This window comes from Harpia harpyja, chromosome 2 (assembly GCF_026419915.1).
Source record: "Harpia harpyja isolate bHarHar1 chromosome 2, bHarHar1 primary haplotype, whole genome shotgun sequence".
NCBI lineage: Eukaryota > Metazoa > Chordata > Aves > Accipitriformes > Accipitridae > Harpia > Harpia harpyja.
This window is the reverse complement of record NC_068941.1, coordinates 13,768,150-13,789,531: the sequence shown is the minus strand read 5'-3', so window position 1 is coordinate 13,789,531 and position 21,382 is coordinate 13,768,150. Positions and strand designations below refer to the sequence as shown.

Here is a 21,382-nt window from a genome sequence, read left to right as displayed (position 1 = left end):
ACGGCACTCTGGTGAGATCTGGCTTGCCAACCTGAGTCAGTACACGATGTGACCGCAGCCAGGTTTAAATCTCTATTAAAATAAAGCAAATCGCCTTGCAAGCATAACAATTATCCTCAGTCTTTCAGGGGCTGTTGACAGATCTGCTTCTTCTTGGGACTTCAGCTGGGAGGGTTTGCCTAGAAGGCGATGTTATGGAGAACAGTGTTCCCCTGTGCAGTTGGTATCTTTCTAGGTCTTAAGTTTTAGCTAAGAGAGTGTTTATGCTAATTCATTTTTTAGGAAAGCCTGCTGAAGAGGGTATTGAAAACATTTGAGAAGTTAATAAAATCTACGGCTCTTCCCGGCACACTTGTAGTGCAGTTTGACCCTTTAAAGTCAGTTGGTCATACAAGACCCCTTTTATGAACTGTAACCAATTATAATCCAAGCTAGTGAAGTTAAACACCGGGAAGCAAGCAAGTAATTAAGTACAGCAGAAGCCTTTTTCTTCTCTTGTTAGGTGATGGAAAGCAAGAAGGTTTTTAAATGCAGACCATGGCCTGATTCTTCATTCTGTTATCCCAGTGTCATGCTGCTGTGTCTCTGCAGATGTCAGAGGTACAGAACCAATGCATTGAAATGGAGAAGGGAGCCCTTTAATGCTCACTCCAGCAGTAACATCCGTGGAGCATGTGGTGGCATAAATGAGAGCGTAGCTTAATAGCTAGTCTTTCCTTTTTTTTTTTTCATTTCTCCCGTGGAAAATCACAATCAAAAGAAGATGAAGAGAAGTCATGTAATTTAATAGTGTTTGAGCTGCAAGCCCACAAACAGCAGCTCTGGTCTGGAACATAAGGCTGGAACATATTGGGTGGCAGTGAAGGGGGAAAAGTGGTGATCTGCTGAGGAGAACCTTCGCTACAGTAAACAAAACAATAATAGCTCGTTGCTAAAGCCAGTCGTTGCCGAGACCCATATTAGCGTTTACAAATACATGCATTTGAGAGGTTCTGTGATGATTCCCATCCCTTTTGCCTCTCTATTCCTGGCTTTGATCCTGTCCTGGGAGGTGGCCTCCTTTTAAGTTTTGCACCCTCCTTTTCTCCTAACAGATGGGTGTGATTGTAATTTTTTCACACGTTGATATGGTGAGAACCATTTGATCCCTTCAGTGTAACAGGCTGTCTTGTAGGCTGCTTTTCGCATGAAAAGCATACATCAAAGATAAGGAAGTTTATATTAAAAAATACTGCTTTCCTGTTCAAGGTTTGGGATTGCCGCAGCTCACAGAATGACCACCCGGGAATGGCAAGAGATACAGATTGGACTCTGGAATGCAGCACTTACTAAGCCAAGCCTATACCTCTTCTGGTCTTGTACTGAAGTCCTGGGAATATTAAATTACCAGCACTCTCTTGCTGCTTTCTGTATTGTATTTGGTTATTTTTTCAAGTGTCAGGTTATTTGGATAAATTTGCACTTGTGACTTCTTCTGCCAAGCTTTAGCCCTATGGACAGTGCAATGAATGATTAGATTTTTTAAGAGTGCCAAAATCTGGAAACAGTTCATTTGGAAAATTGCTTAACAGATTGCAAATGGCGAATAAATTATTGCACAAGGGAACTTTTGAAAAGGATCTTGAAACTCCTGTGGTGGTAAATTTTCAACTCAAGAAATATAGCATGTACAGGCTCATGCTCATGAAAACCAAGCAAATCCTTGCCTGGAAACCCTGTGAAGGAGTTAGGACTTTTCCTCTCTCCTTTTTTCCTTTTTTTTTTTAAAATTTAAATGTAACAGAAAACATCTTTCACAATTTCTATAGCACAGTAAAGATGTGGTTTTTCTCACCTAACTTTACAAGTAATTAGTTGATTTGTTTAGAACTTCTTATTTATGTTTCCTGGCTGGATCCCATTGGTGCAACTTTTTCCAGGATAGTCGACTCAGACTGAGCATTTGTAAAACCTGCATTTGAAATGGATGCAAGGAAATGATTTTGGCACAGCCTCTAAAAAACAACGGATGTGGCGACAATGTGTTTCATACTTGTGAACTCAGCTGATTCGGTGGGGCATATTTGACTGTGTGCTGCTTGTTTCATAGAAAGTACAGCCTGCAGTGGTCACAGCTCTTAGTGCTCACTGTTTGTTGTTATAAAAGTTGTCATTAAGCTGGGATATGAGCTGTAGACTTCTGGGAATGTTCCTTGGCTGATTTATTGACATTGTTGTTCTTATTCTCAGGTTCTCTCTCTGGCTTTCTTTCTCTCCCCCCCCCCCCCCCCCCCAATCTGCTCTGTGTTTTTTCTCTCAAAAACATTTGTAGGAGGTAGTGCAGTATCAGAGCAGATTATCAGAAGATGTATGATTCTGCAACACTGAAGGTCAAATCCAAAACCCAGTGGATATCCTGATTAACTGAACCCTGTGCCCTAGCCCCGGGGCCCTTTACAGGCTCTAGAAGGAGGGAATTTGCTTCCAAGCTGTATACAGCATATATGTGGCAATGCATTTCGGCCCTCTATAGGCACAGGATGGACTAGCTGTATTTCTAATGCTAAATTTCTCTGTGATGGCAGACTCCTCAGTGACTCTTTTTCTGGGAAGTACAAGTTAGATGTGCTCTTTGTTTCAACTGTTGTGATTCTTCGTTACAATTGCTTTGTATATAGGGAAGAAGGGGAAGATTTGGCTTTGAATACTAGCTAGAGTTGGGTAAATCTTAAAATGTGTGGAGATTCAGTTCAATTTTTATCAACATTCAGATGCTTAGAAGCTGCCCTAATTGTCTTTCATCTGATTTTATAAAGACTTTTAAATTATATTGTCAATAATTTCCTGATTCAGGTTTCCTCAGATTTTTTTTTTTTTCCACCCCTTTTGGTACTGATTTTCTTCAAAGTTCTGGGAGAAGAGATGAATATTGCTTCCCCTTCTACCTGAGGAGCAACCTGCTTGAATATCATCTTAGCAGTAATGCATGAGTCACTTCCAAATCATTGTATAGGTTTGGGGCTAATGTCAGCGCCTCAAGGTCTACTCAGAAAAACAGCTGATATGAAAAGGATTTTTTTGATTTTGAAATCTCTTGACATTTCACTTTGAGATGAAATGCAAAAGGAAAGCACTGCCCTACAGTAACCAGTAGCCACTTCAATGCAAGTTCAAGTCCTGGGCCTGCTTTCAGTAAATAAAACATTGCAGTCTCCTGTATCTGAGCACACACAATGCTACGGTTTTTAAGCCATTGGTCATTCTGAGGTCTTTACTGGTTGGACAAGATTTCTGTCTTGGTTCTAAGATTTTTTTTTCCTAAGAAATGTCATGCTGAAATGGTCAAGTTTCCCATCAGAAGTTTTAGCTTCAATGAATCAAAATCTTAAAGTGAAAAATATTTTTTTCTTGAATTTTCTGACTCCCTCTAGTCCAAAATGCTCAGCTAGCTGTGTGGCAGTTGTGAATTTGCATTATATCAGAAACATGGCTTATCGGTGTGCTAACACCCTATGTTGTGTTTGATTCATAGGATGTAGAAATGAAAAGGTGAAATCTGCATTGATAGAGGCAATTTAATGGAGAATAGAACTTAGGTATGATTTTTCCTGATTTAGAGAGAAGATTTGGAAGTCTAGGAGAATATCTAAAATACAAGGAAATTGGTACAGTGATCCTCCAAGGAAAGGAGCTAATCTTTATTGGTAACGGCATTACAGTTTTTATTCTGGTGCAGTGACTGTAGTTCATAGCAGAGAGTTTGATAATGGGATCCTGTTGCAAATTGGGAACCACCTCTTAAATTGGATGGATAGAAAAACATGATTAAAGCTCTTACTTAGTGGTTTTACATATGGTTCGTACCTGTCTGTCTGTGCTTTCAGATGATTCGAGGACCAAGTGTAAATCTGAACCGAGATGTCAGTGAGAAATGAACCGTACGGTATTACTCATCCCTGAAATCTTGAAACTGGCCTTTCATTTTTATCTAAATCTGTCACCGAAAGCAGTGGCTAATAAGCAGCACTCGGAGGAGCCGTGTGCGAACGTACGGCAGCCATCTGAAGGCCTGCCTCTGCCAGGAGACAAAAGGATGTGCAACCTGAGCGCTCGCTTCGCTCAGAAGACGAGGACTCAGGAGCTTAGAAGTCACAGCATCCCTTGTGCTGCTCCAGGCGTGAGTTATGATCTGCGGGCTTTTTAATGAAAAGTGCTTGCTGACTAGTTCTGGCTTGGTTTTTGGGTTTTATTCTTCTCCCGAGCTGTTTTTTTTTCTTGTTGGTATTATGATCCAAGGGGGTTAGTACTCTTCAGCATAACAAGGCAGGACCCACGGTGCTAAGGAAACGGTCATGTTTGGAAGCATGATTTCTCCCCCCGCCCCCCCTTAGTTTTGAACTGCCATTTTGTTTTAGAGGAAATTAGACTGGGATTTAAATGAGAAGCTAATACAGCAAGCAGGTGTTTGGTAAGAGTTAGAATGGATGAAGCTAGTTTGTTAAGTTTAACAATGTGGTTTCAGTCATTCAAATGGTATTTGTTAGAATAGTACAAATTTGCTATTTTTGGTTGGAAACATTTTTTTAAGGTTGGAGTAAGTGCTGATTTATCCAATAGCTTGGATTCATCTGTGATGCAGAAGATACGTTTAAAATTTCTGTTCTGAGAGGCTTTGAAACCATGTATCCCTACCTTGAATTAGATGCTAAGTAGATTGAATTCAATTTAGACCCAGGTTAGTTAAGAAGTTTAACCAAACTGGTTGCAAAATATCTGGCAACTGGCCTACAAAAACATTTTTTTGCTCTAGACGTATTATCAACACGCAGTTCTGCGGTATTTCTTGAGTCAGTAACTTTGTGGTTTTTCCAGCAATACAGCACTTGTATTCTGGGCTGTTCGCTCTGGTCCTTGCCGTTGTCTTCTCCATCAACAAGCACATCCTACAAGCTGACTGGCTCCCCTCCTTCCAGCTTCTTCACCTGAGCCCGTGTGTGTGAGGTAGCAGTGGATTAATGCAGTATCATTGTGTCTACCCAGATTTGGTGCTGCAATATGGCATGATCCTCTTACCTACCTGTGTGTCTGGGTTCATGACAGTATTTGACACCATGGTTTCTAAGGTGGGCAAGATATGCAACAGTGATACTGTCCCACTTTATTTAGTCTCTGTTTAGCGTGTCTTTTCAGCTCTATACAGGTATAAAAAAGTCAAGGATTTCTCTGAGCAAAAAGTACTGGTAGTGAAGAGGATCCTTAAATTCTGACCCAGCTGTGTTGCTTTGAGAAAAATATCAGAAAATAGTGGATCTTTGTGTTGGTTTTCAAAACACCTTTTCCTTTGAGGTAATTGCAATAATCCTTTAGGACAGTGCTTGTGGCCTCTTCTGGGACACTAAAATTCCTCGTTCTGTCTCTCCTTCTTCCTGCCTGATGGGGTGACCTTCACAGCAAAGTTCCCTAAATATGGCAACCTCTCCATCTCTTCAAAAGCAATCTTAACATAGACAGCTGGAGGGAACCGGCCGTGCAGCAGGAGCTCTGAGCTCTCCTCAGAGGGAGTGCACATACTGCATCTTTCCAACCTCAACTCTCAGCCTTGGAATTAAAGGACCAAACATTTGTTTCAGCTCTGAGTCTGTTCTTGGTGCGATGCAGGTATCAGTGATATCTAGCAATGATATCAAGTGGAAAGAGACTAGAGTAACACTTGAAGCATCTGGGTTTTGTTCCTAACTCAAACATTCGCCTGCAGTGTGGCTTCGGATGAATTCACTGTGCCTCTGTTCCTCTTTAAAATAGAAATAATTCTGCTTTTCTGCTTTGCTGACCTGGAGGACATGCTATATAAAAGTTTGGTGTTATTATTTACTTGTGTGTTACTGTTCTGTCTTTTAGCTAAGATGTCAGGGGGGTTGTACTGTTCAGTACTATTTGTGCTGTGCTAACAGTACAAATTTGTGCTGTTCCTAGTTCTGTGTCATATTCTGCCCTCATGTATCCCTGAATAGAGAGGGAGGTAACTGGGACGTGGTAAGGTGTGTGAGCGAAGAATTGCACAGAGGAGGAGAGGACAGAATTTCACATGCTAGATGGTTTGGCATCCAGGGGAAGATGTTGAACCACCTCCAGGTGGGCAGGCATTGAGTGCCAGTAGGTATGCTGGAGATGCCACTGTGATTGCTCTCCTGGTACAGAGCTGGATCACCTGCATCTGTCACCTGCCTTATTGCTGGTTCAAGCACTGATACCTGCTGCCTTCCTATTGGGCTCAGCTGGAAAGTCAGTATGGGTAGGCAGCTCAAATGGGCCATGCTTCTTGTATGGGAAACATGGGGACCACAGCCTCTTGGTGTCCCCAAAGGACTCCTCCCTCAAATGGTTTCTCACCTCTCCATTATAAACCTATTTGCTTTGTCTAGATGGTTTTGTTTAGGTGTGTTATTTTTTACTGGTAGTTTCTAATTATGATATTTCGGAATCACCGAATGTGCATTCACCGTCATTAGTGGCTTCTTCTCATGTTATTTGTTTCATGTTCAGGGAATAGCAACCAGATTGCAAAATAATGAGCTACCTTGTGTATTTCAGAAACATACCCCTCGCAATATGCATTTCAATGATTATCGTCACAGTTGGCTATGTGTTAACAAACGTGGCTTATTTCACTACAATCAGTGCTGGGGAATTGCTGCTTTCAAAAGCTGTAGCAGTGGTAAGTTACAGAAGAAAAATACAAAGCTATGTCCCTGCTGCAGTTGTGTTTGTTGATATATTCTTATTTCCAGGGGAAAAAATCGGGGGGACACGTCCAATCAGGCTTTTCTATGGCTCCTCTTTTACACCACATATTAGCATTCCAGTGAAATTAGTCTGATTTTTGACTGATGAGTGGGATTGCACTTAAGGCCATCGATAGCATTTGTAATGTAATGTTAGACCGTATTTATTTACCTGATATAACGAAGTCAATAGGACTTAATTTTTATAGCCAAGTACATGCTTGAAAAATTCTGTGCTAAATTGTAGGCTGAACTCCTGGGAAGCAGGAAATACAGATATTTGTGGAAGTGGGAGCTCTGAACTATTTTTAGTAGCAAGAAGCGGTAACGCTGTCTCTGCACAACGTGAGTCCCGAGTACTTAGGAAGGGGGTTGCTGTGAATACTGGAGTTCACTTGGGAAGGAGTTGCAAGGCAACCTGGTTTGGAAATACTGCTTTGATTGTTCTTGCTGAATTGTGGTGATGACACTGATTTTTATATTTATGGTATCTGACTCGCAATGAGGAAATAAAAGTTTCCACTTATTTTCCAGTAGTGACACTGCTGTGGCTACTTCAATTGACATGGCATTTAAAAATGACCAAATTCTGTAGCTCATGGAGATTTAGAAACAAAACATTTTGCAAACCTGAAAGAAAATTGTGCATGTCTCCTGTGGTGCCCCAAACTCCAATTAAGGCTCTTCTGGTAACCTAGAACAACAAAGCGTGAATGGATGGACCATAGCACTGGGTAGCATCAGCTAAGTAAAATGAAGGCTGTAGGAAAAAAATATTAGGTATACAGATCAGACCTCGATCCTTTCAGAATGGGTCTTCTTTTTTGGAGTCATAACGGTCTAAACTACACATAAATCAGGGCCTGATTCCACCTCCACAGCATTGCCTCAACTGGTGATCTTCCATGCGCAGTCAGGAGTAAGGGTGGGAGACCTCATCTGCAGTAGCCACGGTGTCACAAAATAAGAGGTAACAAATGCACAGCACAACTTTCACTGAGGGATGCAGAAAAGGGGTATAAATAAAACTTACCATACTTATTAAGAATTTGTTAATAGACTAAAATTACTTTCACGTTTTATGAAAAATCAGTGTATGTTTCTCTCTCCTCTAACAGACCTTTGCGGAACGACTAATGGGGAACTTTTCTTTAGCTGTACCCGTATTTGTTGCTCTCTCCTGCTTTGGATCTATGAATGGTGGCATTTTTGCAGTCTCCAGGTGAGCATTGCTAATATTACTGGGGGTGAAGGGCATGGGATACACACCAAAGGTAAGGAAGCAAGGGGAAGGGAGAGTAGGATTCATTCCCTTAGCAGGAAATGAAAAATGACTGTAATGTTTACCAGGTGTGGGGCATTTTCTCACTTTGTTCCTGTTGAGTTTAGTACCTTATTTTTAAAACCCTTTGAATGATTTGGAAATGCATCCCTCTGAGCATAGCACTTAATTAATGGCTGCTTCGTTTCATGTGAAGGAGGGAAATCGGAGGGAAAATATTAACTAATACCAAATAGCAATCATAGTGTAAGGTAAGGAGGGGACACCTTCAGAGATGACTTTGATTTCTGCATATGGGCTTCTCCTGCTAGTCTGTTCATTCAGAATACCTCAAACAAGCGTAAGAAGTGCTGCTGTGCTCTGTGACTTTCATGAGCCGCTTTGCCTAGTCACAGTAATGAGCACATTTAAAGTCTGTCCACATTTATTTCCCACCAGGATGTTCTTCGTTGCATCCCGCGAGGGTCACCTTCCGGAAATTCTCTCCATGATTCATGTCCGCAAGCACACTCCTCTGCCAGCTGTCATTGTTTTGGTAAATCATACAAACAAATGTTCCTGCACAAGAATTCATATTACAGGCTTGCTCTGGAGGATTCGAACAGAATTTGGGCACTGCTTGAGTCTCATTTATTAATGTGTACGTGGGCTTTGGGCAGGGCAGAGGACAGCAAAGAGAGGAATGAGATTTGGGAGTTGTTCTTATTCTATCATCTCCTCCTTGCTATCTTGTCGGTAGCACTTGACTGCCTATCGCTGCAACCTAATTCACGTCTTATTGCCCTTTATTTCTAAGGACCTGCTGGTGATGAGCTAGTTCCCTTTCAGAGAAACAAATTCCAGTTAAACAAACAAACAAAAAAGGGATTCATTTCACTGGAAGTGCAGCTAAACACCAGCATCTGGGAGCACCCTAAAGGCTCGTTATACCACCTTATAGTGAAAAATGCAAACAATTATGCAGTAAGATAATGGAAGGGGAACCCTCAGAAGTGCCGTGTAGCGGTGATTAAAAAATGAGAGAACGTGTGCCTGGGCAATAGTCTGTGAATTGTCTAAGGAAAAACACCAGTATTATAGTGGAAATCCTATTACTGACTTCTAAAATAGCAGCAGAGCTAAATGTTGGCCATGTGTTTGCATTGCAGACTAATTTGTATGGTAAAATGTTAGGACAAAGTGTCAAAAAACTGACCTCAAACCTCAGTTTGCATAGTGCCAAGAAGATTTCCACTTGCAGTCTTCATAACCATGGGTGTTCAACCCCTCTTTTGGGACCAATGACTGTAATGTATCCGGACAGACCTCTGTGTCTGTGGGGAGTTCTAGCCACAGCAGAAGACGCGTGTGCATCTATGAGCGTACGCTAGTAAGATCAGATGCTTATACTGGAATTTAAATCAGTTTTTGCTATAGATGCCTATAAGCTCACTTCTGAAGTGCCAGCTGAAATGTTGAATTGCATATGTGCATGTACAACCGTAGGCTTCCAAATTTTGAAAATTAGGCAATGTGATTATGATGAAAAGTTTTAATGGAATTCATTTTATATAAGCATTTACTTTGCATTTTATTTCTTTGGGCTGAAGTAGTCATACCTTTTGGGCAAATTGCTTTGACTGTTTTCTGTGGAATGAAATGCATAAAATGTATTAACATATTATTTTTTTCTGAATGACTTTTTCTGCTATTGCATCTGGTCCTGTTACACCAGTGCATTGATTTCCGTTGAAAAACTCAGTTTCTCATATGAAGATGGCTTTCCTTCAGAGATTGTAATTTTTTTTCTTACCTTATTGCAACTAGAGTAGGTACAGGATATATTCTGCATCGATAGTCTGCATTTTAGCATTTTCCTATTTTATTTTTCCAGCCAAGGTCTACATGCTGTAAAAAAGGAAAGAGCTCTTGAGGAGAAACTGAGAAAATGAACATGTTCAGTGTTTGAGGACTGTTAAATAAAAAAGCATTTTTAGGAATTAAGAAATCTGTTTATGTATGTATGTCCCTGTATTTGATAGATGTGTGTGTAGCAGCTCCAAGAAATCATGCAGTCTGATTGTAAAACTACTTTTTTTTTTTTTTTCTTGATAGCTCTCCTTCACTGTCCGTGGCCCTTTGTTGCATTATCATGCTTATAACATAACTGGGACTTTAAACTTTTAGGGGCTGAGTCTATATAGAAGAAATCTTGCCCAATATAATTCAGTGATAAAATTTCCTTTGACCTTTACAGATAAGAAGTTTGCTTAATATCCGTGTGTAAAGAACCAAGCACTTTGTAAGTCATTAGAGGTTGGGAGCCAGAGACCCATATTTGAAATATTGATTGTGCTGGTTCAAATCCATGCTGTCTTCACTGCTTTAAAAAAAAAAAAAAGAGAGAAAGAGAGAGAGAGAAAGAGAGGCTGTGAGTCTAGATAACTAATACAAGTTAGTTTTCCTTACATAAAGATTTAGCCCAGCATTTTACTGCATCTGCAGCTGATTTGACCTGTTGCCTCGTTATAAACCTAGAGAGGCTGTCGCTGCCAGTATCCTTCCTCTTGCTGAACAATAAGGGCTACAGTGAAGTTGACTCATTCCTTCATCCCTGAATGCAAGGACCGTGTCATTGCAGGCATAGAGTGTCTCATGCAGGAAGTGCAAACTACCCCGCAGAGTTGATCCAAGCTACAAATATTCTGCTTTTGTCCAGAGATTACCCTGAAATAGATCCCTATAGCCTACACCAATCATCTAACCCAAGGTGCGACACTAATTTATACATAAGCTTTTGCCTGCCTCACAGAAGCCTTGTGTCTCGGAACAGCTTTTTAATGAGGAAATGTATTTATTCCAGTGTCCCCTCTCCTTCTCGCTGTTCAGTAGCCACCTGAGTGACAGCTAAATGCGTGTCTCTGCTTTGAAATGTTTGCACTTGTGATGTGCAATAAGTCTACACCCTGCAAGCCTGAAAGGCATACTGCAAATACAAGCTGGTGGTGACCTGGTGTGCCCAGCTGGCACCCCGTGGGGTGTAGCTACTTCTTACCATGCCCTCTTTGCTGAGTTCTCCTGTCGCAGCCTGGGGGACTGCAAGACTTCTTCTTCCTTCCACAAGACACCTACAAACCTCTGCTTTCATATGATCACATGTGACCAAAATGTAACTGCTCTTATCATTTGCATCAGTGACGAGCGAGTAAAACTGCAGTGGGCTAAGGTATTTGTCCGGTCCTGTGAGAATGGTGCCCAGGATGCTCAAGCATTTTGGTGACGCAGTGGGCTGTGTGCTTGTGTATTTGTCTGGGTCACAGGGGACAGATATGTATTGATCACATGTGGCTGTGCGGGACAGATATATATTGATCAAACGTGATCTCGGGGCAGCTAGGTATCGATCACACACCTGATTGCATGACAAAGGCAGGCCTGAAGTCTGTGGCCCTCAGGTGTCCCTCCAAAAGGCTGTGCTGTTTGTCCCCATGGAAAAATTTGACATCCCTGCTGTAAAATAATAGAGATCAATCCACTAAATCCCTCTTATGCTCTGAATTTCTTTTGCAGCATCCTCTCACAATGATAATGTTATTCAACGGGGATCTCTACAGCCTCCTGAATTTCCTCAGTTTTGCCAGGTGGCTTTTTATTGGACTAGTAGTTGCTGGGTTGATTTATCTCAGATATAAACGTCCTGATATGCCTCGTCCTTTCAAGGTAACCTCCGCTTTCTACTGTTTTACATGAATCCTTCTCCCTCCTATGTATTCTGTAGTCAGACAGTAAAAGGAGCATTTTCGGACATAGAAAGCTAGCCTCTTTTTTTGAGAAAAACAGGGTTAATAGAAAATAGTCTTTTGCACTCCGAGTGTTTTCCTGCAAGCTCCCCAGCGCTACTCCAGCTGCGTTCCCCGCTGAAAGATAATTCTTGCCTATTCCCTGGTGCTTGGGGGGCAGCAACTGAAGCTGCTGTGCCAAAGTGAAGGTGTTTGCTCAGTTTTGCCTGTCTGTCGCATTGAGGCAGTGTGATGCAAGCTGTGTGAAAATATGTCTAGTCCTGTGTAGTCAGTCACATAGGGTTCAGACTGCAAATATTGGGGTTACATGCGCCAACCTGATTTTCAGCCAGTCATCTATTTAATGTCTCCTTTGATAAGGCCTGAATAATTTTGCCACCAGAATTCATGTCAAGCATAAGCATAATATTAAGCATTTATTTCATTGCTTATCCAACATCAAATACACCAGTTTTATGTGCAAGTAAGTTGTTAGTGCTCTTATTATGATATCTGGGGCTTGCAATGGATTTGTAGACACAGTTATTGTGAACCCAGAAAGAAAATGCTAATAGCCTGGCCTATTGAACAGTAGCTGTTTTGGCCTTGGTTCTGCCATTCTTCTTGCTTATTTTAAGTAACATCTTACAAAGTTGTCCCGTTGTGTATCCAGAAAGATAACGTCCATCATGAAAAAAATGGAGGAATCTATCCCTATTTATATATTGCCAAGAAGGCTATTTTATGAAGAACTAAGAATGTGTGCTGTTGCATTCTTGTAGGTGTATCTGTAAATACGAAGGTCAACAGCACAACCTATTTTGTTTTGATTTAAAAAAAAAGCTTTGACAGTGCACAAAAGAGGAACAGTAATGCTTCAAGGCATGAAAAGAAGAGAATAAACTCCAAGGAATTCTCCAATTCTCCGTTACACCAAACAACTCACAAGCCATGCCTGTAGGCGTTTCCTTCAGAGAGGTGCTAACATAGTGATTGTAGTGGTGTTCTTGAAAATGGAGAGAATTAATTTGATATTGTTATTTTTTGTACTTTCAACAGTGACACTAATAATGCTGTTAGTCATACAGTCAGAAAGTGCTTTTTCAACAGCTATCAGTTGCATAATGCTATCAAATATCTTTATCACTAGTCAAATTGGTGTTTAATTTGCTCTCTTCCTGCTAGATTTTGATTTTTACCTTAGGAAGAAAATCAATATGTTCTTAATAGTTTTAAAAGGTGACTTGAGCTCCTGGTTGTGTTTTAAAATGTTTTCTAATGGGTAATTATCAAAGAGGAAATCTTTACTGCGGTTAGTGCAGCTTACTTATCTGCTGGGGGATTAGAGAAAGGACTTCCACAATGTAACTTATTTACAGCCCTTACGTTTTAGAGGATGTAAAACTGTAGTGTTTTAGTGTGTAATTAAAAGAATTCTCTGGTACTCATTGCATAGCACTCTGCGTAGCTTGGTTTCTCCAGTCACTGACATTTTGTGTGCATGTTCTAGATACCTATATTTCTCCAGAACTATCCTGTACTGCTGGGTTTTATCCAATTTGCGTTTCATGGAAAATTAAATGCCATAGTCATTCAGTAACAAGGTCAATGTAAAGTAATGGTTCTTTGTGTGGTTATGTTTCAGGTGCCTCTATTTATTCCAGCATTGTTTTCCTTCACCTGCCTCTTCATGGTTGCACTGTCACTTTACTCTGATCCAGTGAATACAGGGATTGGATTTGCAATAACCCTGACTGGAGTTCCTGCTTACTACCTCTTTATTGTATGGGACAAGAAGCCAAAGTGGTTCAGAAAGCTCCTAGGTAAGTCCCGTTGGGACTTCTCTCCTTTGTGCAAACTCTGGGGATTTCTCAGGGCTCCTCATGTTGTGAAATCCTTCCAGTTGATCCTCTCAGCTGCTCCGAGCTGGGGATGACAATGCAAGTTTCCTTCTGGTACATGCTATAGCATCGCTCTGCCGGCTACAATCAATGTCCACTAACTAAGGAGATACATTTACAGCAAGCCTATTCTTCAGCTAGTGATTGATTTTAAATGACTGGATGCCTCTCCTCCTCTTCCCTTCTCCTCTCCCTCCCCTACAAACATCTGATTCCTTTTAAATCACCCACCTCCAAGTCCTGGCCATTGGCCTACGCTAATAGACACGAGTATTAACACTCCTAGGAGAATCAGTTTGGAAACCTAAACATCACAGTTGTGATGACAGAATGGGTTTGGTGCTCCCTGCTGAGACGATGCGTCTATGGACCACTGAGGAGTATTTGGAATGGGACAGGATCAGGCAGGCTTGGTGTGGGGATATTGTCCTTAGCGGTGGCTCCCGACAAAATGATAGCAAAATATACTGTGCCTGACATACCTCTGAGGAAATTGTTTCTGTGCTTCATGACAAACGACTTCTGCGTGACTTGGCTGTAGTATTTCACACCTGAAATACACTGGGAATCATTTTTATACCATTTCTGAAAGTTTCTGAAAGCATTTGTGGAAGTTCTGATGTGTTGGAGAAGGGTTATTTGGAGCATTTCAATTAGAAAGAAGTCAGTATCATTTATTACAGCTCCCCATTCTTCTCTTTTTTGTTACTCAGCTTGCTAAGTTTCCAAAATGGAAGTAGTTTTCAAAACGAAACAAGAATATAGGCAAAATATTTGAGGAATGATGGGTAATTTACTAAACAAATCTGAAAGAAAATCTCTTCTGCTGCAAAAGAAAAACTCAACCCATGAAAGTTTTCAACTAAAAATAGTTTATTGGTATAGGTGCCAAATCAAAAATGCATATTGGCTTCTGTGCTTCAGTCTTAAGGGATGATTTAAAATGAGCTGCTCACAATAAAAGAATGGGGGTTTTATATGTATTTTGTTATACTATCATCTTTTATGTTTATTTTCTCTATATAAATATATGTTACATGGTTATGACCTATCTGTTGTAGGATCTATGAGTTTCCCTCTCAATTCATGCTGGGAAGTCCATAGACAATAGGGCAGAAAGTATTTACAGAAAAAGATGTTAGTTTAAGGCTAGCACACTCTGGTCATCTTAATTTTATATCCATGAAGTTACAAATTACTTGCAATGTCCTGGGAATGGGTAGAAAGCTCCAGTGCAAATGAAAACAGTTGTATGCAAAAGCACATTCTATTAAATAGTTGTTTTTTTGTCTGTTTATAATTTCTCAGCCTTGACATTTAGGGACTAGGAAATTTTCCCTTATGAAACCCAGGAGATTTTTGGCATTTTCTGTGAAGTCTCAGAGGTTTTGGAATACAGTTACTTGAATCTCTGGCCACAGGATGCCAGTGTTGAACTACATTGCTTGGGTGAGAGAAAAAATATTCTCTTTAAGGTAGACTGGGTAGATGTGAAGCTTTTTCTGCCAGCTGTGACAATGAAGGTGATTCTTCTAGCTTTTCAGATAACACAAAATTCTCCTCCTAGAAAGAAGGCCTGGTGCCTGTGTAATAATACCTATGGATGGACACAGGGTAGTGGCTCAGAGGGGAAAGCAGCAGGTGCCAGTCAGTGGGTGAAACAGCTTGTTTGCTTTGCAATTATTATTCCCAAAATAACAACAGTAATGATGGAAAACTGATGCTTTGACAGTTTTGGGGTGGAGCAGAGTGGAGATTTACTTGTTAAATAAAAAGATTTTTTTTTTTTTCATTGGAAGAAGCAATAAACCTTCTGTGTAGAATCATTAAACTGGCATTATTTTTTCAGTGTTAAGGGAGCTCCATTGTATAGCCTGAGAGCATTTTTTGCAAAGGTATTGAATGAGGATAAATTCACTTAAGGTACCTCTGTGAGATACAGAAAAGTCAAGTCATTGGGCAGCTGCAAGCTTGAAACAATATGCGTTAGATGTACATAGGCATGAAAGAGTAATTCCAGACATGAGGTAAAGGACAACAGGAAAAAATAGGATTGTCGTTTAAAAGGTAGATTTTTGCCAGCTTAACTGGGTAACTTTCTTTGAGAAGATAACTGATTTTTCTAGACAAAGGAGAATGTGATAGATCCAATCTACTTAGACTTTGACAAAGCATTTTGTGTAGTACCACGGGCGAGTCAAAGCCCGTTGGTCTGAACGTAGCACCATGCTAACAAGGCTGTTCCCAAGCTGCTTCATCTGCGCAGCTCAGTGCACGACCAGGGTGGTGTGGGGCTCTCTCGACCCATTTGCAAAGTCACCTTGTTGGGGAACTTGACTTGTTCAGCTACCCAGACGTGCTTTGGAGATGAGAGATGACCGCTGCTTGGAAACCCTATGTGGAACACGGGCTATTTAAGTAAAGGACAGCACCGGTGCAAAACCACATGGGTACAGACCAGTCCCATATGAGATTAGACTGGATATTCAGAATAGGTTTTGTAAAGATCAGAGAAGAGGGATGTTGAACAGCCAGAATGAGTAGTGGGATAAAAGACCCAGCCTGGAGATGAGTACATTTATGAAGGGGGTTTCAGGCTGGTTACAGTAGCAGAGCACTCGAATGGATTACCCAAGAAATCCTCTCCAAGGTTGAATGTCTTTGCTTTGCACATTTTGACTGACCTTAATGGCATTTACATTGCCCATTCTCCTTACCAAATTACTGTATTGAACAAAAGGCAACTTCACAGTTCGTGAGGTTAATAGGGTCTGGGTGGTATTTTGCAGTGAGAATAATATTTTGTTCTCTCCTTTTCCAACAAAATTTTGCTGTAGCACCAGATGTGCTGGGACAAATAATTTCCAGCTAGTACAGGCTTCATTTGACCTCCGCTTTCTTGCTTTTTGTAGAACTAATGTGAAAATGAAAAAAAATCAAGCCTAGCAAATCCTACGAAGAAGATCAATGTGTAAAATGATGGGGCACCAGCATGAGAATGCTCCTATTTGGACTTCCTCAGTCAAAACCCCAACCTTAGACTCAGATTTAAAACATCTATTTCTTTACAGTGGATTGAATTGCGAGGAACTTAGAAGTCGAATCCTGCTTTCTTCATAGCCTGAGCCCACGCTGGAAAAGAGATCTGTTTCTATAACAGTATGTCTTTTTCAGGGTTATTTACAAACACGAGAGGATGATACTTGCTCACTCAGGACATAGTGTTATACTCTCAGTTTGCTTCTCTTTGTTGAGTCTGTGGTGTTGGGATCCGCAGGAAATCATCTCAGCATTTTGCTGTCACAGATTTTGTGTCCAGTCTTGCTCATATGCAGCAAGTTACTGCTTTCTTTCCTCACCCAAGCTTTATGTGGTGCTTGTGTAGATACCAGGTCTGGGTTTTTTATAAAGCTTGTCCCCTGGGACCTATTTTGGGCGAATTCTCCTCTTGAAAGGGAAAATTAGGGTTTAAAGTTGCAGGGCGGGGGTGGGGGGGAGTAAGTTGTCTTTACTGTCATGGTATGTTATCTTGTTACGAATGTGAAGCTAGTCCTGTAACTCCAGGTACTGCTCAAAGCAGACAATATAGAGATGCTGACGGGAGACAGATTGGAACATTTTTTTGGGGAAAATACTCCTTACACTCTCTTATCCTGAGTCTATTGCAACCAAAAAAACCCAAGCAAGAACCCCAGCCCCCCCCAAGTTGTCTGATTGCTCCTCCGTGGCTTCATCCCAGCGCAGAGCCAAACTACCCTGTGGAAATGGAAGAGTGGCAGCTGTCTCCTGCCACAGCGAGGGCAAGGTCTTGCTGCAGGTGTCTCTGTCGGGTTTGTCGAACAGGATATTAAAATCACAGCCAGCTCTCGAAATGCCCAGGCTTTCCCTCTGCTGCTGTGCCCTTTTCCAAGAGCTGTTACACCATAGCTCAGCTTGACAGAATGTCTGTTTTATTTCTTCTTCATTTGCTCAGCCTCAAACCTGGAAGGGGTGGGATGGCAGGGGCGAAGCTGTGCTGGCTTTCTGCTGCTGGCTTTCCTCCTGCCCTTCACCCCGGCCATGCTTAGCCCAGCTCCGAAGTCCCCGCTGCAGGTAGGGGAGGGAGGTGGGAGGAAAATGCAGTCCCTGTTGAGTCTCAGCCTCTCTGACCCGATCAGTTTATAGTGTAAGGGTAACCTGGCTTTGCACTGAACCGGTGACCTCCAGAGAGAAGAGCAAAAGATGGTAGAGTCTGCCTTAGGAGAGCAGGAAAGTAGTTTCATTTTGTATCTTCTGTGAGTTGCACTGTTTTACCCTCCTTGCTTTACACTGGTGTAAATGCCGACATGTCATGCTAGACAAGGAAAATCAGAACTTTCTCTTACAACACCTTCCACTTGTTTAAAATGGGTTACTAAAAAAAAAGTGGCAAGTGAAAGGAATGGTAAGAGAATGCTCTTTTACTATTCTACATTTATTTATGAATCGGTACCCTAAAAAGAAAACCACCAAAAACACCAGAAGGAAATAAATGTCCAGAGAAACAAAAAGACAGCGTGAAGCTGCTTTGGATGTGTGACATTCTTAGACCTGTGAAGCTTTGTAATCATTGTTTCCTTTTATTTTATTTTTTTTTTTCTTTTTTTTGCTTAGGCAGATCTTGGCACAGCTGAATTAACTTGTTTGAACCCTTTCAGACTTTTATTTCAACATTGCAACTTTGTTGAAACTAAGCAGTTGTGCAGAGTAGTCCTGCTTTAAGATAGCCTTTAAATGCATGCAGACCTTTATTGAACAAGTTTATATGTCCATACCCTTCCGTTATTATTTAATATGCATAGCCTTGGATCAGAGGCAAAGAAAACATAGTAAAAAAGAAAAAAAAAATTGAATCAGACATTTAAATGATATATGCATCTGGTATATAAGACCACTGTGAACTGTATGTGCAAGTAGGCTGTATAGCAGCTAAAATAATTTTCCTGGCTGCTTCTGCCTTCTCCATCCCCACCAAAATTTCCCATGTGTATGCTTTTATCTTTGCAGACAGGGTAACTGTAACATTGCAAATCCTCTTGGAAGTTGTCCCATCAGAGGAAGACCAGAAATCATGATCTTCGTGTACAGCTTTTGGCTTGGTGTTTCATTTCAACCTGAGGAAGAGGGTAGGGACATTTCTCCCTCTACCTAACATTCTGCAAACTGGAGGAACAAGTCACAGCTGAGATGGATACCGAGCAAGTCAGTTACCAGAACTGTATTTTATGATGTTGCAAATTTTATTTTAATGTGGTTCTTTTATATGTAGAAAGCAAGAACTCGTGCTATGAGGGAACTCATCTCTTCACTATTTCTTTTGTTACAGTGTCATATTTTAACAAACCGTAGGTTCGTTAAACTAGGATTTTGGTTGCATTGTCACTGAAAATAGGTTTAAGCAATGTGTAAGTAATAGTCAGGTGTACTGTGAAGAATGTATCCTGCTTGCTGTCCCTGAAGAACCCAACTCTCACCAGAAAGGGCGAGATAAAGCTCTGCTGAGTTTCACTTACTAATGTTTTTCCCGTCACTCCATTTGGCAGCCCGATGTGACTTCTTTTGCCTCACTGGGAGCACCAGCACACTGATGCAGAAGCACAGCAGTTTCTTCATTCCAGAGTTTTTATACTATAGCTGATGGGAGCATCTTCTGAGAATTAATATTTCTGCCAGTGGGGTAGGAAGATTTTAGCCTGGGGGCAGTAATTTCATACCTGTTAAAGTTTCTACCAGTCTGGAAATGATTGCTGTTTTTACCAATGTTTCTTTGTCTACATATGTATAGGAAATACAGCAACTGAGTAATCATCTTCAAATGAGTCAAAACATTTGAATGCGACCTCCGTTGCTGTATTAATATTTTCTCTATTGAAGCATATGGACCTGCAGCTATCAGTCAGGGAAACCTGATTTTAAAGTTTTATATCATTGTTGGTGGACAGAAATGAGTAATAGTCACTGGTGGGAATACTGTATAGACATGGCAATAAATACAATACCTTTTTTTGAATAAGGTATAAGGCAAGCTACAACAGATTTGTTGATTGGAGTAGGGTATGCGCCTAATCTGTGGGCTTTTCATTCAAGCATACTCCAATTAACTGGGCCTTGAGACACCAAGGAAGAGGTGCTCTGCCAATGTCGTTATCTTCATGGTTGTATCTCAGCAGAAACAGAGAAAGGCCATCAAAACTGATAAAATCAAATGCAATTCATCTTCAGAATGATGTTTGAGCTGAGATTTGGCTCAAATATGAGCTGAAGTTTTGCCCTTTTTTTAAGATAGTTGTAGATAAAGAAATTTTTTAATGCTTAGAAATTCAGTTTTATATTGTTAGTCGAAGACTACTCAACCTTAAGATTAAGGTTTGTTATCACTCTGTTAAGAATATAATGCTTAAATATTGAATGCACTACTTTTTGAGCTGTTTGCTATCAGCAAGTCATATGTTTCATGAAAACTTTTATGGAACTAAGCAACATTAAACTTCCTAAATTGGGAGAAAAGCACAACTAGTAGCCAGACCACTACAGTAAAGGGAGACTGTGTGTTGTATATGTGTTGTATATATCCAGAATATCTACCATTTTAAGGGTGTACAGTAAAATGTCTTAAATTTATACATGTTTTTCTTTCTTGTATTTCTCTGGTGGAATTTCATAGAAGTAGGGAAATGGGAGTAACTAATTATGTAGAAGAGCAGTAATTTAAGACACCGAAAACATTTTGCAAACAATTTTTTCTTTAAATTTTTTCTTTTTACATTAACTTAAAGTATTATTTGAAACTTAGGCAAACATTTTGAGAGAGATTTTTATGTTGACAGTGCATGTGTTTAATTACTATTTACATTTGGGTCAGAATTCTACTTTTGGGGCCATCTCCTGCCATCCCAGGTCACCAGGGTTTGGCCTGTGTCATTGTGGAGCGTCTTCAGAGTACACAAACTGCATTTCTCTCTGATAAAAATAAACTGCCTGATGCCCTCCAGGAGAGCACGTAACATACTCCACTAATGGATGCTGAGTGCGTGGGATCCCACCAGAGCTAGTCCAAAGCAAAACCTCCTGAACGTTGATAGTGTGGATGCCAGGTTTTCAGCACCAACTGTTTCATTCCATGTATTCACTCCTATTGTGCCACATTACTTGAAAGTTTAAATGTGCGCAGTGTTAACTTGTACAAATAAATGGGCTCTGTAAATATAATTGAACGTTGCTTTATTTTCCTGTCGTGGACTATAAAGTTTAGAAATGTTTCTGAAGCCTGATTCAATGACCACATTTTACTAAGCTTATTTAATGTAAGGGGTTAATTTGTCCCAAGGGAAATCCTATGACTCTTTGATTGTGAAGTTGTATATTTTAGGAAGAAAAAAATTACCTGCAAAATCAAAACCTTTTTTTTTTTTTTTTGAAAATACATGGGGATTCTAATTTTAGGTTCAGTTTCTTTAGCACATACAATCACAACACAAAATATTGTAATTGGGTTTCCACTGCATTATAAAAGTCAGTATTAAGGACTTTTATTATACCTGGAAGTGAAGCATGTCCCCACAAATGGAGGAAAAACACGTTACAAATATTTTTTTAAAGCATCGAGTTATTTTTTGAGACTTTTTAAAGTATTGTCTTCAGAGTCGTAAAGGAAATTCTTCT

At 40.4% G+C, this 21,382-nt stretch overlaps 1 protein-coding gene across 1 annotated transcript in view; it reads left to right on the top strand.

The window, feature by feature from the left end:
- Window positions 1-20,927, top strand: part of SLC7A11 (solute carrier family 7 member 11) — a 61,578-nt gene extending 40,651 nt beyond the window's left edge. Inside the window, exons 7-12 of the mRNA XM_052815545.1 lie at window positions 6,571-6,694; window positions 7,880-7,983; window positions 8,482-8,578; window positions 11,593-11,742; window positions 13,447-13,624; window positions 18,728-20,927. Coding sequence (XP_052671505.1) covers window positions 6,571-6,694; window positions 7,880-7,983; window positions 8,482-8,578; window positions 11,593-11,742; window positions 13,447-13,624; window positions 18,728-18,795 — 721 coding nt within the window. The 3' untranslated portion in view covers window positions 18,796-20,927. The remainder of the gene's footprint in view (window positions 1-6,570; window positions 6,695-7,879; window positions 7,984-8,481; window positions 8,579-11,592; window positions 11,743-13,446; window positions 13,625-18,727) is intronic.
- Window positions 20,928-21,382: the final 455 nt, after the last annotated feature.